The sequence below is a fragment of the Euprymna scolopes genome, chromosome 34, assembly GCF_053919585.1.
Source record: "Euprymna scolopes isolate OS-2025 chromosome 34, ASM5391958v1, whole genome shotgun sequence".
NCBI lineage: Eukaryota > Metazoa > Mollusca > Cephalopoda > Sepiida > Sepiolidae > Euprymna > Euprymna scolopes.
The window spans coordinates 50,090,394-50,104,554 of NC_136515.1; the positions used below are offsets into that span (position 1 = coordinate 50,090,394).

Genomic DNA, 14,161 nt, shown 5'->3' on the forward strand with positions numbered 1-14,161 from the left:
TACTATCTATTACGTTGTCATGATATCATCTTCCCAGTTATTACCTCCTCCTCAGTGTAGTATGTATGCATTCACCAGATTATCCTCTAGTAACATTTTTGTTATATATATGTGTGTGCGTGTGCTGAGACGATTAATCAGAATCGGAAAAATCGGAACATTTGGGGGATATCCAAAATCAGTATCAGAAAAATTTGTGCTTATTTTCCAATGCCAAAAACGATTCCTTTAATTATATATATATATATTTTTTTTTATTTGATTTTGTCTCAAACAAAACCTTCCACTACTGGTAGTAATGATAAAATAAATATTTATTGATTTTAAACGATCAGTAAAACTAAAATCTATAGATCACCTCCTCACAAATTTGTTTTAACATTTGAAAAAATATCTGCACATTTTACATGTGTTTTTATGGTAATCAAGGAAAAATAAACGTTTTATAGTTAAATATTCAGAGATTTATAAAGAATCAAGATAAGGAATTTTGCACAAAATCTTTACTTGTATCGGAATCAAAAACAATATTGGAATCGTCCCATCACTAATATATATATAGATATAATACTCTCGCTGCTTACTATGTAAACATGCTGTTTTGGCATTCATAAGCATTCAATTTTCTTCAGTTCTTGTATTAATTGCTGGTGGCCTTGAGGCAAGACGCTAGTCAATGAGGTAAAGAGCAACTTATGACTGGGCTCAAATCTTCTGACCAGCAGTAATTATCACTTCCTACACTGATGATAACTGAAGACAAAACACTAGTGTCTGTAAGTATAAAACTTTTTTTTTTTTTAAACAAATAATGGAAAGGCTTAACTTGACCATATCTATTAGTTCCACATAAGTGACTATTTTCTCCATAACTGTGCGAAAATTGTGAGCTCATACCTTATTTCAATGATATTAGCATCATTCTAATTATTTTGTTTTCAGACTTTAATATTGCTCAGTTAAATTATAAAAAATCTTTTTGGAAATACAGAAATAAATTAACACATACGCTATATATATATATATATATATATATATATATACAAATATATTAAAGACTTGTTTATAATAGGCTTATATATATATATATAAATATCGACCATGTCTAATGAAGTAAATAGCAATTTACGGGAAACATCTGATTAAAAAGAACAAATATTAAAAACAAAGAACACCTTATCCTGTCACCAACTGACAAATTTGTCTGAACATGCAGGGATATCAAAAAATGCATATCACCATGCAAAAACACGCATACATTATATATAATAAAAATAATGACTGAAAAAAAAAAAAAAAAAAAAATTAATGAAAATTTTTTTTATTTTATACGACATGAATTACTTTTATGTAAGCTTTTCCAGAATTTAATTTTTTTTTTTTAGATATGTTTCCATATCCTTTATAAAAGGGTATGTTAAACACAGCATTCAGCGAATTATGTAGGTCAATTTACATTATCAGAAGGGTCACACTACTATTTAAAGTTGTTTAATAAAATCATTGCAAAATATTTTTATGTTGTTACTAGTCAAGGATCTGTCATCGACATCAGTCCGAAAGTGACTTTGTAGCAGTTGAACTATAGTCTGTTCAGTCTTAGAAAATAAACCCTACCAGGTTTTACCTTTATTTTGAGAAGGGATAACTTTATTGCTAATTGCCTAAGGTGCCTTTGCTGGGGAATGCTTACAAGGCTTTGTTGGCCAAAGCCTGCTAATACTAGTGCATGGCTTTTCAAAATCACACCTGACCTAGGGGTCTAACCTCTTGAAAAAGAGGTATATATATATATATATATATATATATATATATATATATATATATATATATATATATATACATACACAGAGACAGACAGAAGATCAGAATAACATCAGTACCGTTGATTTCAGATCCAAACAAATGGGAACTATAGTTGGACCCTTTTGCTTTTTTTTTTTTTTAACTTTGTTGTCCTGATCTCCTACAATTCACTTTTAAACTAATTAACATATCTGCTGCAGCCGCTACAAACGGGCAGAATCTACTTCTCACAATTTCAAGATTTGAAATCCATTTTCTCCTGGCTTGACCAATCACAAGCCAGCCAGCTCTCAATCATGTGACAGATATATATATAAAAGCCGAAACCTGAAACCATTAATTCTCTTTGATCCTGACGCGGCCTGGGAGCAGACTTCGCCTGGGGCTGCGGCCCCAGCCAAGACGAGAGTACAACAAGGTATGGTTTTCTTCAAACTAACATTTATTTCCATGGGCGGTACCCACACGAACCCTATCATTCTACAGGATTACCCAAACGAACATTCTCTGTCATGCTAAAGAACATACAACTCACACGCACGCACGACAACACGTCAACACACTGAAGACTTTGCCCTTTCTTTCTCTTTTAACCGATTTGCTTTGTACAGACGGCTACTAGCTATAAACACATGCGCGCATGAACACTGAACTATTCTCTTCTTTAACCAGCCAGCATTACATTAATTAGATCTTCGCACAAGAACACTTCAACCTACTAACCCGTTTCTCTCTTGTACGCATCCACCAATGCTCTAACGAGAACAACAAATAAAGTTTGTTTATTAATATGGAATGAAACTCCATTTCGTTCTCTCGTTTCTAAAATTCATTACAAATTTTGAAACTCAGCTGTGATGGGTTGATAATGTGCATTACATTTAGTTAAATGCAAAGAGGATGGAAATTCTTTGTTAAAATTCAGGAACCTCCGATTTTGATGAAATTTTAAAAACAGATATTAAGCGGCAATTAATAAACATTCCAAAAAATTTCAGTTTCTTTGGAGTATTTAAACGCTTTTTAGAGGGAATAAAAAAAAAGCACAACTTCTTATTTGAAAATTAAAATATTTCACGTTGTATTAAATTTTATCCAGTCATTAAAACACCAATTAAGTTAGATTCTGTGAACTTCAATTTATTCTGAACATCTCTTAAGCTTAAGACTTCAATTAGAAATTTACTACTAAAATTATGTAATGAATTTTGATAAAAATTGGAATAAGGGTTCTAGACATAAGATTTAATAACATTATATGTTAATTTTAATTATCATGAGGGGATACAGAATTCTTCTAGTGCTCTATATATATATATATATATATATATATTTGTCTGTCCATTACTCTTTCTCAGAAACTACTGGATTGATCTGATTGAAATTTTGTATAGATCTTCGTTATGATAAGGTGCAACAAACTAAGCATTACGGTATCCGTTCAATACACAGTTAGGGATTAATATTTAATGCAATCACCACAATACCACATTTACTCTAGAAGTTTGGCGTAAAGTCAAAGTCAAGGGGTCTATAACTTGTGCCTGTTTTAATGGGCAAAAACATCTAGTGTTATATATATATATATATATATATATATATATATGTGTGTGTGTGTATTTATTATCTGAAAAGCCTACATAAAAATCAGAACATATTAAAATTACTCTCCAAATTTCCATTGGTTTTTGTTTTCTTCCAGTCATTATATTTAAAATAAAAACTTAACAATAAAAAAAATCATGATTCAAAAATGCAGCCTCGGTCAGCTATCACAGATGACAGCGGATGACCACCATAACGATAAGAGACGAGTCAAGGAGGAGGAGTAGGAGGAGGTGGAGGGTGGGAGCAGAGGTCAGGATGAGTAGCAAGGCGGCGATATATGTATAATAGCGAGCATCAATTAGGTTTGGTTGTGATATAATGACGATGATGATGTAGGACTTACAGTCGTCGTTTCAATGGTCTGGGTTTTTGAACTATGAGCCTGCGAACTGACCAACACGCCCGCCTCGGACTCGCGTTGCTCGTCGAGGCCATCTTTTTGGTAAGACACTTTCCTCGTCTCCGTCTTTACTATGGGCACATTCTTCGTAGAGATCGGAGTTTCAGTTAAATCTGGGCTAAATTTGATAGTTTCCGTTTCGACTGTGGGGGGCTGCAGGAAATCAAAGAATAACACACGTTGGCAGAGAAAACAGGTGGATGCGAAGCAAACAAGCGTGGAAATACAGGCTGAGAGTCGGAGGGGGAGGGAGGTGGTGGAGGGGTTTGCAGAGACGAGTTGATTGTTAAAGACAGGAAAAAAAAAATACATTTTGACGAGAAGAGTAAATACGGTTAAAGATGTGGTGTGTGTGTGGAGCCCGCAATTTATTTGTTTTTTGTTTCTTTTAAAAGATTAAAAACAAAAAAAAAAAAAAACAAATGGAAGAAATACATCATTTCAAAATGGTGTTTGAATTCCGTTATTCAAACAGCACAGTATATGCATCAGATATTAAAATTGCTCTTGTTCTGTCATTCACACTGAGCACTATATATATATATATATATATATATATATATATAAAGTGAGAATGTGAGGACACTTCTCAACCTATATAATGAATTTTCAATCTACAGACTTGAAATTTGGTATATAGGGTATTCAGCCATATGGAAAACTTTATAGTCGGTTTTCATCCGGAAAACCAGCTGCTAAGGGGTAAAAATGAGAAAATTGGTACGTCGGATTTTTATCTATTAGTCAACTGTTCCATGACTGCGCATGTGTGATTGAGAAACATTACAGCTTCTTTATGTTAAGAATAAGATTTTTAGAAAACACTTTGTAAATGTTGTGTGAAACTGCTGTAATGATTATTGTACCTAACACACCATCTTTCGATCGCAGCTAGAGATTTTTTTTTTTTAACTGGCAAGAAGTGAAGTGTTTAGAAAAAAACATAATACCTGCATGCACATGCCTCAGTTTCTGTATTAATTGAAGTATAATATTTATGCGTACTTTACAACCAGGCATGCCGGGCGGTATGCCAGTATGTCTATAAAAGTGAGAATGTGTGTGAGGACACTTCTCAAACTATATACTCAGATTTTTTTATCTACAGACTTGAAACTTGATATATAGCATATTCAGACATGTGGATAACTTTTTAATTGGTTTTTATCCTGAAAAACGGGTTGCTAAGAGGTTAAAATTGAAAAATTGGTAAGTGGGGGGGGTCGTCAGATTTATATCTGTTTCATAACTGTTTCACAAATGCGCATGCGTGAATGGTTCACATGACAGATTCATTATGTTAAAAATATATAGGTTTGAAAACGCTTTTTAAAGAACGTGTCAAGCCGGCCTAATGGTTATAGTACTTGACTCACTGTCTTTAAGTTTTCGTTTTGATCTCAGCTCAATTATTTTTTTTTATATACTTACAAGTGAACTGTTTAAAAAAAAAAAAAATACTTGCATGCACATAACTCAGTTTCTGATAGAATTAAAATATAATATTTGTGTGTATTTTACAACCAGGCAGCACTGGGTGGCCTGCTAGTATATATATATATATATATAATGTGTGTGTGTGTGTGTGTGTGTGTGTATATATATATCATGATCCTGCAGCCTCAGCAGAGATAGAACTCATTACACCCTTCCAGTATTCCCTGTCATAGCACCCAAAAGATCTTCCTTGGAGATAAATGTATCTCATTGTATCCTATCTGAAAAAGTTAACTTTCGTGATCGATTGTGAGATGATAGGTTCCTCCACAGTACAAATGATGAAACAAATTCATCTGTGGGATGTGTACAATGCCCAGCAATCTGAACACGTCTTTTACAAACTGAGGTTGATACTCTCGGTAAGTCTCCATCTACCATTTCTAGAGCTGAGTGGTTTTGCCATGAGAGATTGAGTACTCTTCTCAAAAGACGTGTGTAACATCCATCCAAACGACGCTGTTGTTTTAATGAAAGAGTCCAAGTTTCAGATCCATAGAGTAAGATTGGCTCAATAAGTATGCGGGAAATTTGAATTTTGAATTTGCGAGCAAGATTGGATTTCCAGATCTTATCCGTTTTGTTACAAGCAGTCCATGCCATGTCCTTTCTTCTCAGAGGCACTCCTATCTTCTCTTGGATCAGCAGTTAACTGTACAGAGCTTCACCTGAATGCTACCAAGACCGAGTGTATGCCAATTAACATTCGCAAATTAAAACCCTCACAAATAGCATCCTCAAATGTGCTGAAAACTATAAGTATCTAGGATCACACATCAGAAACTCTGAGAACTCAAATATATATAATATATATATTATTAAATATTATTGCCTGCATAAAAGTAAAAAAAAAACTACAGAATCGTTAATGAAAAAATAAATCAACAATCTTATATATAAATAATCATCCACAGACAGACTGTTTCTCTGTATCACAGCTCTTCAGTGCAGTTAGAATAGCAATTACCTCTAGCCAGGAATTAAACTTGACCAGTTGGGTCAGTACTTCTAACCATTATGCTATTACAATGATTGAACGTTCAAATGACCACAGCTCGATTTTTTACACAACGAGCAGTTTGTTTTTTGGGGGGGTTTTGACTCTCTAATATGCTCAACCGAAGTTAGAGAGCATTTATAGTCATCCACAGACTGTTTCACTGTATCACACCTCTTCAGCATGACCAGGCTAGCAACGACAAGTGGCCTTGTCTGTCTGTGTATGCGGAATGGTCTCTACCAAACTTCTATCAATTTTTAGTCTACAGACTTGAAACTCGATATGTAGGGAGATTTGGACCGGTCAAACAAATTTAGATGGTAATGAATAATGCTGGAGAATTATATTTTTTGGTTTCAATTCTAGCTGATGGCACCCAGGCCATACTTTTATTTACTTTATTAATTTTTGAAATCACTACTATATATTGGGTACACTATAATAATCAATAGAAAACTGGCTCTATAGTAATAAATACGAACTCTGCAGTAATTAAAATATATTTAAGCGTATTTTACAACAGGGTAATGCTGGGCAACCTACGAGTACACACGTGTGTGTGTGCCTAAAGGGCTGGTGTAGAACTCTTTCACCTTGTTTCACAATCACCTAGAGATGTTGTCTTGATAAAAAACAATGATCCTCATCACGTCGCTGGGTTGGCGTCAGGAAGGATATCTGGCTTACAAAAGTCTTTTTTCAATTAAAGAAATGGCTTCCTAAGGAAGCATCTCATTAAATAGTACAGACAATGTACGTCTGAATATTTTTCATTTATTCATTTTAGATGTCTGATTAATCCAATTAAACAGATAAAAAAGTAATAAACCCTGCCTGCGTTTAATCTGATGATTTTCTCACCGGCCAGGTTTCACTTCTGTACATCACAATGCATACACATACCCGATAGACTCTTCCCTTAGTTGACAGCGGTAACGCTCTGCTGGTTAGTAATGACAAGTTGCATGAAATTACTCTGTTCACTCCTAAATTTTGTTATCACACCTGCTCCACCCTGTGCTCAAAATTTCTGTGAAGCATTTTATACTTTTGCTTCTAATATGTGCTTTGATTCGAACGTGCTGATTTGATTCGAACGTGCTGATTTGATTCGAACGTGCTGATTTGATTCGAACGTGCTGATTTGATTCGAACGTGCTGATTTGATTCGAACGTGCTGATTTGATTCGAACGTGCTGATTTGATTCGAACGTGTTGATTTGATTCGAACGTGTTGCTTTGATTCGAACGTGTTGATTTGATTTGAACGTGTTGATTTGATTCGAATTTCACTCAAATTGCTACAAGGAGCTCGCAACAAACCATGTTCTTGTTTTATAGATTATTTATTTGACATATCAACCCTTTTTTTGAATCCAAGAGTTTTGGAAAAAAGGCTTTATATGCTTTATGTTCAATGGTTTGGGTGGCCCTGGTCAATCTATGCCAGCTTTGGAAGTTTACAGAGAATATAAAATTCACATAGCTGCATGAATATCCTGGGAAGATGACAAAAATAATAGCAACAGTTATATAACCGTGAAGTTTTTCGAAAAAAGAAAATCCTGAATTTCTTGATTCAATTAGTTGTCTCTATTATATTTCTCTTAGTTTGTCTTTTTGTTCCACTTTTTCTCGGAAACTACTAGGCCGATCTCGTTGAAATTTTGTATGGATTTTTGGAATGATAAGGTGCAACGAACTAAGTATTATGGTATCTGTTCAATGCACAGTCAGGGATGATTAGGGATTTGTTACCACGCTACTATATTTACTCTAGAAGTTTGGCATAAAGCACTCATCCTAAGTCAACGGGTTATAACTTTTGTCCGTTTTTAACGGGCTAAAAAGTCTATTTTATATCTGTCCATTCCACTTTCTTGGCATGTTTTTAACTGGGGTAAAAACAATCTAGGGATTATATATTCTCCTTTCTTGCACTACATATGCATCTAGACTTCCATATTGAACTTCACCCTCATTGTTTCAAATATTTTTTTAAAGAATCATTATGATAACTGAATCTCACAATGTACTTTATAATTTCACTTCATCAATTAACCTCGTCATGTGATTCGATCACCTGATCCATTTTCTAGACCTTTCTATTGGATATCCTTGACTAGATTTCATTTCATGAAAAATGGTTCAAAAGCCTTTAACTCACGCGGCTGATTGCTAACACTTTCAACCTATCTCTTAAACAATCTCATCTCTAACATGTGACCCACTTCAGCCAATCAAAACGTAATTGATAAGTCCTGTGAAAAAGAAATATTCGTTTGAAGTAGCTGACTAGTCTTGGTTACAGTATTTAAGTAATAATCTAATAAGACACTTTACTGAACAATTATTTGTGGTTGGAGCTGGTAGTCGTTAGCAGGTTTTCGGCGTACCTTTCAACATATCTCTTCTAGATGGCTCTACCAGCCTGTTTTTATGGCTTAACCAACCAATCACATTCTTATTATAGAAAATTCCTGTACAACTATTTTCTTTCAATCTATTTAATAATGAATTTCCTTTTTTTTAATTTTTTTTATTACATTTTCACCCCAAACAAGGCACATTGCCACTTTGGTGTAGGGGGCTACTATCAGGGGCAACAACTACTGAGGTACTTTGTTGGGATTTGGGCAGCAAGATGTCGGTTCACGTTACACTTGAACTTCTGCATGTCAGTACAGTTGGAGAAGCAGGGACCTGGAATGGAATTCCAGAGTCTAGCGGTTCTGGGGAAGAAACTACTGGAGTAGAAAGGTCTTTTACATCTAGAGATCTCTACTGTGTGGGGGTGGGATTTAGCTGCGTGTCGGGTTTGTCAAGGGTGTCTACGTCGTGGGGGCACAAGTGTCTGCAGTTCGCCAGAGCATTCACCATTAAAATACTTGTAGAACAGGCAGAGGGATGCAACATTACGTCGATGGGACAGAGGCTGAAGCTTAGATGCCAGTTCAGGGCCTATCAGATTTTGAACCTTGTCTAGGAGCGAGAGACTAGTAGCAGATGCACCAGCCAAAATGTGACAGCAATACTCCATACATGGGTGAATGGTGGCCTTATAGAGGTACAGGATACTTTAGGGTGTTAGTAGTTTTCTAGCACGGTAGAGAGAGCCTACCTTCTTCGCAGCAGCCCTGGCAATGTTTTCAATGTAATTGTTCCAAATCATGTTTCCCGTGAACATTTTGAAAGATGTACTCTCAGATAAAGAGTCACTGGCCATTGCTATTGGTGGCAGAGAAGGTTTCTTGTAATCACTGAAGGAAACCAGTTTAGTTTTGGCAGCATTGAATGTGACCATCCATTTTTGTCCCCATTCCACTACAGATTGGAGGTCATCCTCTAGTGTTTTTGCCATTTCTTTAGATATGTGTTCATTTGTTTTCCTGTCATGCCTGTTATAAAGTGTGGCGTTATCAGCATATATACCCATCTCAGAGGCAATTTTGTCGGGGAGGTCATTAGTGAATATTAGGAACAATAGAGGTCCAAGGATAGACCCCTGAGGCACTCCCGCATTTATATCATAATGTTTAGATGTACGACCGTTGAGGAAAACCTGGATTTTTCTCTTATCTAAGAAGGATTTAATTATGTTAAGTATTCTACCAATGATACTGTATGATCTAATTTTTCTGAGGAGACCCTCATGCCATACCCTGTCAAAAGCCTTAGATATATCTAGAGCTACCGCTCTGCCTTCCAGTGCTTTGTCCAGTGAATGGTATATACGTTCAGAGATTACAATGAGGATGTCTGCTGTGGAATAAGCTTGTCTAAATCCATATTGTTTGTCAGTCAGAAGTTTAGCATTATCATTAGCGTTTTCATAATTCCTAGAGGAGGAACCCTTTCCCTAGTTTCCTTTCAACTTATTTTTTCCTCTGGTTAGGTTTGGTCAAGTAAAATAATCATGCCAGAAAAAAGTCTGAATGACAAAGACCATCTGATCATCCCAAGAATGATGGATGATATGCATTGGGAGTTTGTTTGAAGTGAAGCTGGTTTGTACAGAGCTAGCTTCATTCTCTTGTCCGAACCAACTTGATCTAGCAGCAAGACAAGTTTGAGAAAGCTGGAGGCAAGCAGGATGTACAGGGCTCTATGGAAAAAATTATCTTTAGCTGACTTTTTACAACTAAATATTTTCGTTTACTAGCCAAATAGAAAAGTTACTAGCCAAACCCACATGATTTTTGGAATATGACATCTTTGTTCTGTGATGAGTATGTACATCATAAAGATTTTTCTGTATATTTTTTTTTAATAAGTGTAATTCTAAACATTAAAATTTTATGTTGATAATTGAAAGTATAAACATTCTGATTTCTTCAGATATTTCTTTTAAACAGCCTTCATTAAAAAAAAAAAAAAAAAAAGTATTGTTCTATTAAGCTTTTGTTTAAATAATTTAAGTTTGTGTTCGTTTTATTAAAAAAAAAAGTTGGAAAGATATTTTTCACTCAGTAGTGAGCTTTGGAAGATTGTCCGTGAAAGAAATACAATCGCCAAAAGATAAGCCTTTCATTATTTTTGGTTGCCACTTTGAAAAATCACTCGCAACTGTTTCACTTGCAATGTAGAGCCCTGATGTAGGAGCTGCTGAAAATGTTGACATCTTCCTACATACAGCACCTGGTATTCTCAAATGGTCACATATCTGATACTGGCTTATCTCAATGTTGCTTAACTTCAGTGATCTAATAAGAACCAGTGTTCAAAAATTCCAAAAATCACATAAACTGATCAAGTAGCTGCATTTTTATATAAGATTAAATTTTATGAGTACCCGAGGAGCAACTGCCTCACATGGCATTTTGAAAACAATCTCAGGAAACAAAGAGAAAACTCAACAATACTTCAAACTTGTGAGATTTATGTTGTAATGCCTATAAACTCAACTGCATAAAAATAATTTTCTTGTTTAAAAATAAAACTACTTGATCAAGTTATGTGATTTTTAGAATATGCTATTTTCATCTCATCACAGCAACGTGCATCATACAGATTTTTCTTTATTTTTTGTTTTGTAGTAGAGGGGAAATTCTGGACAAGGACCCTATTTTTCTTACATACAGCACCTGATAGTCCTGAATGGTCACCCAATTAATACTGGCATGGTTCTACATTGCTTAACTTTGATGTATCAACATGATTATATGCTTATCTTGTAGAGGAGGAGGTATTTATGCCAGAGTTTTAGCCAGGACACAAAAGCTCCAATACATGATGCAGGTAGGTTAGTCGCTTTATTTTATGGCAAATCAACCTTTCCCAGATTATTAAATGCTAAATGTGAAAAGCATTTTCTTGTATTATTCACTTATTTCGACTGCTGTGCTCATCTTGTTTCATCTTATTCTCACGTTTTGGTCAATGTAACCTCCGACCAAGAATCTTTCTGTCCCAACTCCAGAATCTGCACAGAATTTTTAATTGAATCTTTTATTTAATCAACAAGAATAACTTGTTCTTGTTCTGTCAGCCATAACCGAATTGTATTCTTACTATTGCCCATACCTTACAGGCAATAGTAAGAATACAATTTGAACTTTCAATCCCCAGAAGAGTGTTAGGGTTAGAATTGAATTTGACTTAGTACTTTATCCGTTATGCCATCATCATCACTTAACCTCATCTCAAAAATTTACAAACACAAGTTTTCGTGCTTCAAACAATTCTTGGAAAAATGTTTCAAACAATTGCCTGTGCAGTAAAATGCATCTCTTGTAGATTGGGGATGGGGAAGGGCGTACATCTATGTATTCGGCGAAATAGCAAAAAATATATTAAAGAGAAAATTGCTCTCCAGCCGGCAACATGCATTGCGTTTAGGCATAGGCAAACCTGATTTCAGCATGATTGAATCTTAAGCCACAAATTAACGGTTGACAATGATTTTGCTGAATAAGCGATTATTTAAAAAAAAAAAAAAAAAAAAAAAAAAATGTTTTATATAAAGAACTAAAAAAAGAAAAAAAAAAAACAATCAACTCATTTCTGCAATTTGCAAACAAAGATTTCAAGATGGAAAAAAATGTTCAAGATTCCAAGACATATACATATATTTATATATTAATAAATTACACAACCATAATTTTATCATGTGGAACTCAGGGTGTCACGGTGGGTGCCCACTCTGAGATGCTAGGCTAGAAGATGAATGGATAGATGAATAAGTCTCATAACACTCCGGGGTTGTAGGGCCACTGTATTATTTTATGCAGCTTCATGAGCAAGAATAGCTTGGCAGCCTCTATTCCTTAGACTTTAGAGCACATACAGCACCTGGTATTACCAAATAATCACCTATTTTAGTTACTGACCAGGCTCAATGTTGCTTAAAGGCTAGAGAAGAAAAAGTGTCTTCTTTTCGTGTTTTTTTTTTGTTTTTTTTTTGATTCCCACCATTTCTCCTGTATTCTAGCGGCTCAGAATGTGAACCCACCATGAAATACTTGGTCGCACATGATGAAATTATGATTGCCTAAGCTTAATAATTACTAGGTTACCCTGCCATAAGATACGCTTAAATATGATATTTCAATTCATGCAGATTACGTATTTATTATTATATTGAACCTAATATATAGAAGTGAGATCAAAACTATAAATATATATATGACTTGGATGCCATCAACTAGAATTGAAAACGAAACATGCAACTCTCCATCCTCATTCCTGAATCTCTGAACCACACCCATAAGTATGTGTGTGTATGTATGTATATATATATATATATATATATATATAAATAAATTCACCTGTCATCCCCTTTTTTTCAAAGATAGAATCACCTGATCAAAGATAAGATTAAACCAATCAATCAATCAAGCAAGCAAGGACGCCCAGATAATCCACAGAGTTTTATAATTATATAGATAAAACTCTGTGGACCGTCCAAGCATCCTTGCTTGCATGAATCTTGTCTTCGATACTCGGGTAATTCCATCTCTTTAAAAAAGGATGACAATTGAATTATATATATGTGTATGAGCATGGCCCAGAGGCTAAGGAATGAGGATGGAGGGTTGTATGTTTTGGTTTCAATTCTAGCTGATGACACCGAAATCATATCTATTTTTTTTTTAGTTTCGATCTTACTACTACATATTAGGTTCAACATAATAATCGATAGAAAATTGTCTCTTTAATAATAAATATGTAATCAGCATGAATTAAAATATATAGCCGGGCAACGCTGCTAATTTATTAATAATTATATATATATATATATTTGAAAGAGAGAAAGAGAAGGAAGAAGAAAAATTTAAATTGAGGTTGGATGGAAGAGGGAGGGGTAAAATAAAACATCTCATGGTTTCTATGTAAGGAAGAAGTAGTGTGTGTGAATGAGAGAGAGAGAGAGAGAGTTCAGTTAATGAAAAAAGGGGAGGGGAAGATTTCCAAACAGTTCAAGACAGGAGTGAGTAAGAGAAAAATTAGTTTAAGATTTTTTTTTTCATTCATTTTTTTTTTTTTTTTAATATAAAAAACACAGCAAGAAAGAAAAATGGGGGGAGGGGGTTAAAATAAATGCTTGAAAACAATTCAGTTAGTAAAAAAAAAAAAAAAAAAAAAAAAAAAAAAAAAAAAATCATAACATGAGCAAATGCAATCAAACTCGAGCGAGATCAGCTTTTATAAACACAAACAAAATGATCCAGAGCTAATTGTAAAGATGCGTTGTATTAGGTTTGTTTTAGAAATTGATGTTTTTTTATCTTAAAAGCAAACCAAAAGACAAGTGTACCAGTAGGAACTACCATCACTCATCTTATAGGAAAAAAAAAAAAATGTTTTAAATTATATAGGCATATGTATTTTTTTTTTTTTTTTTTTAGTAA

General features: G+C 34.4%; 1 protein-coding gene across 50 annotated transcripts in view; it reads right to left on the reverse strand.

Annotated features, from left to right (window-relative positions):
* The window catches only part of LOC145259193 (band 4.1-like protein 2), a 585,710-nt gene that overhangs the window by 28,174 nt on the left and 543,375 nt on the right, over window positions 1-14,161 (reverse strand). For 27 of the 50 annotated variants that reach the window (XM_080116976.1, XM_080117018.1, XM_080117008.1 and 24 more), the window contains one exon: window positions 3,758-3,967. The exons of the other annotated variants lie outside the window; for them this stretch is intronic. In XM_080116976.1, the coding sequence (XP_079973102.1) occupies window positions 3,758-3,967 (210 nt within the window). The remainder of the gene's footprint in view (window positions 1-3,757; window positions 3,968-14,161) is intronic. 50 annotated transcript variants of the gene reach the window in all.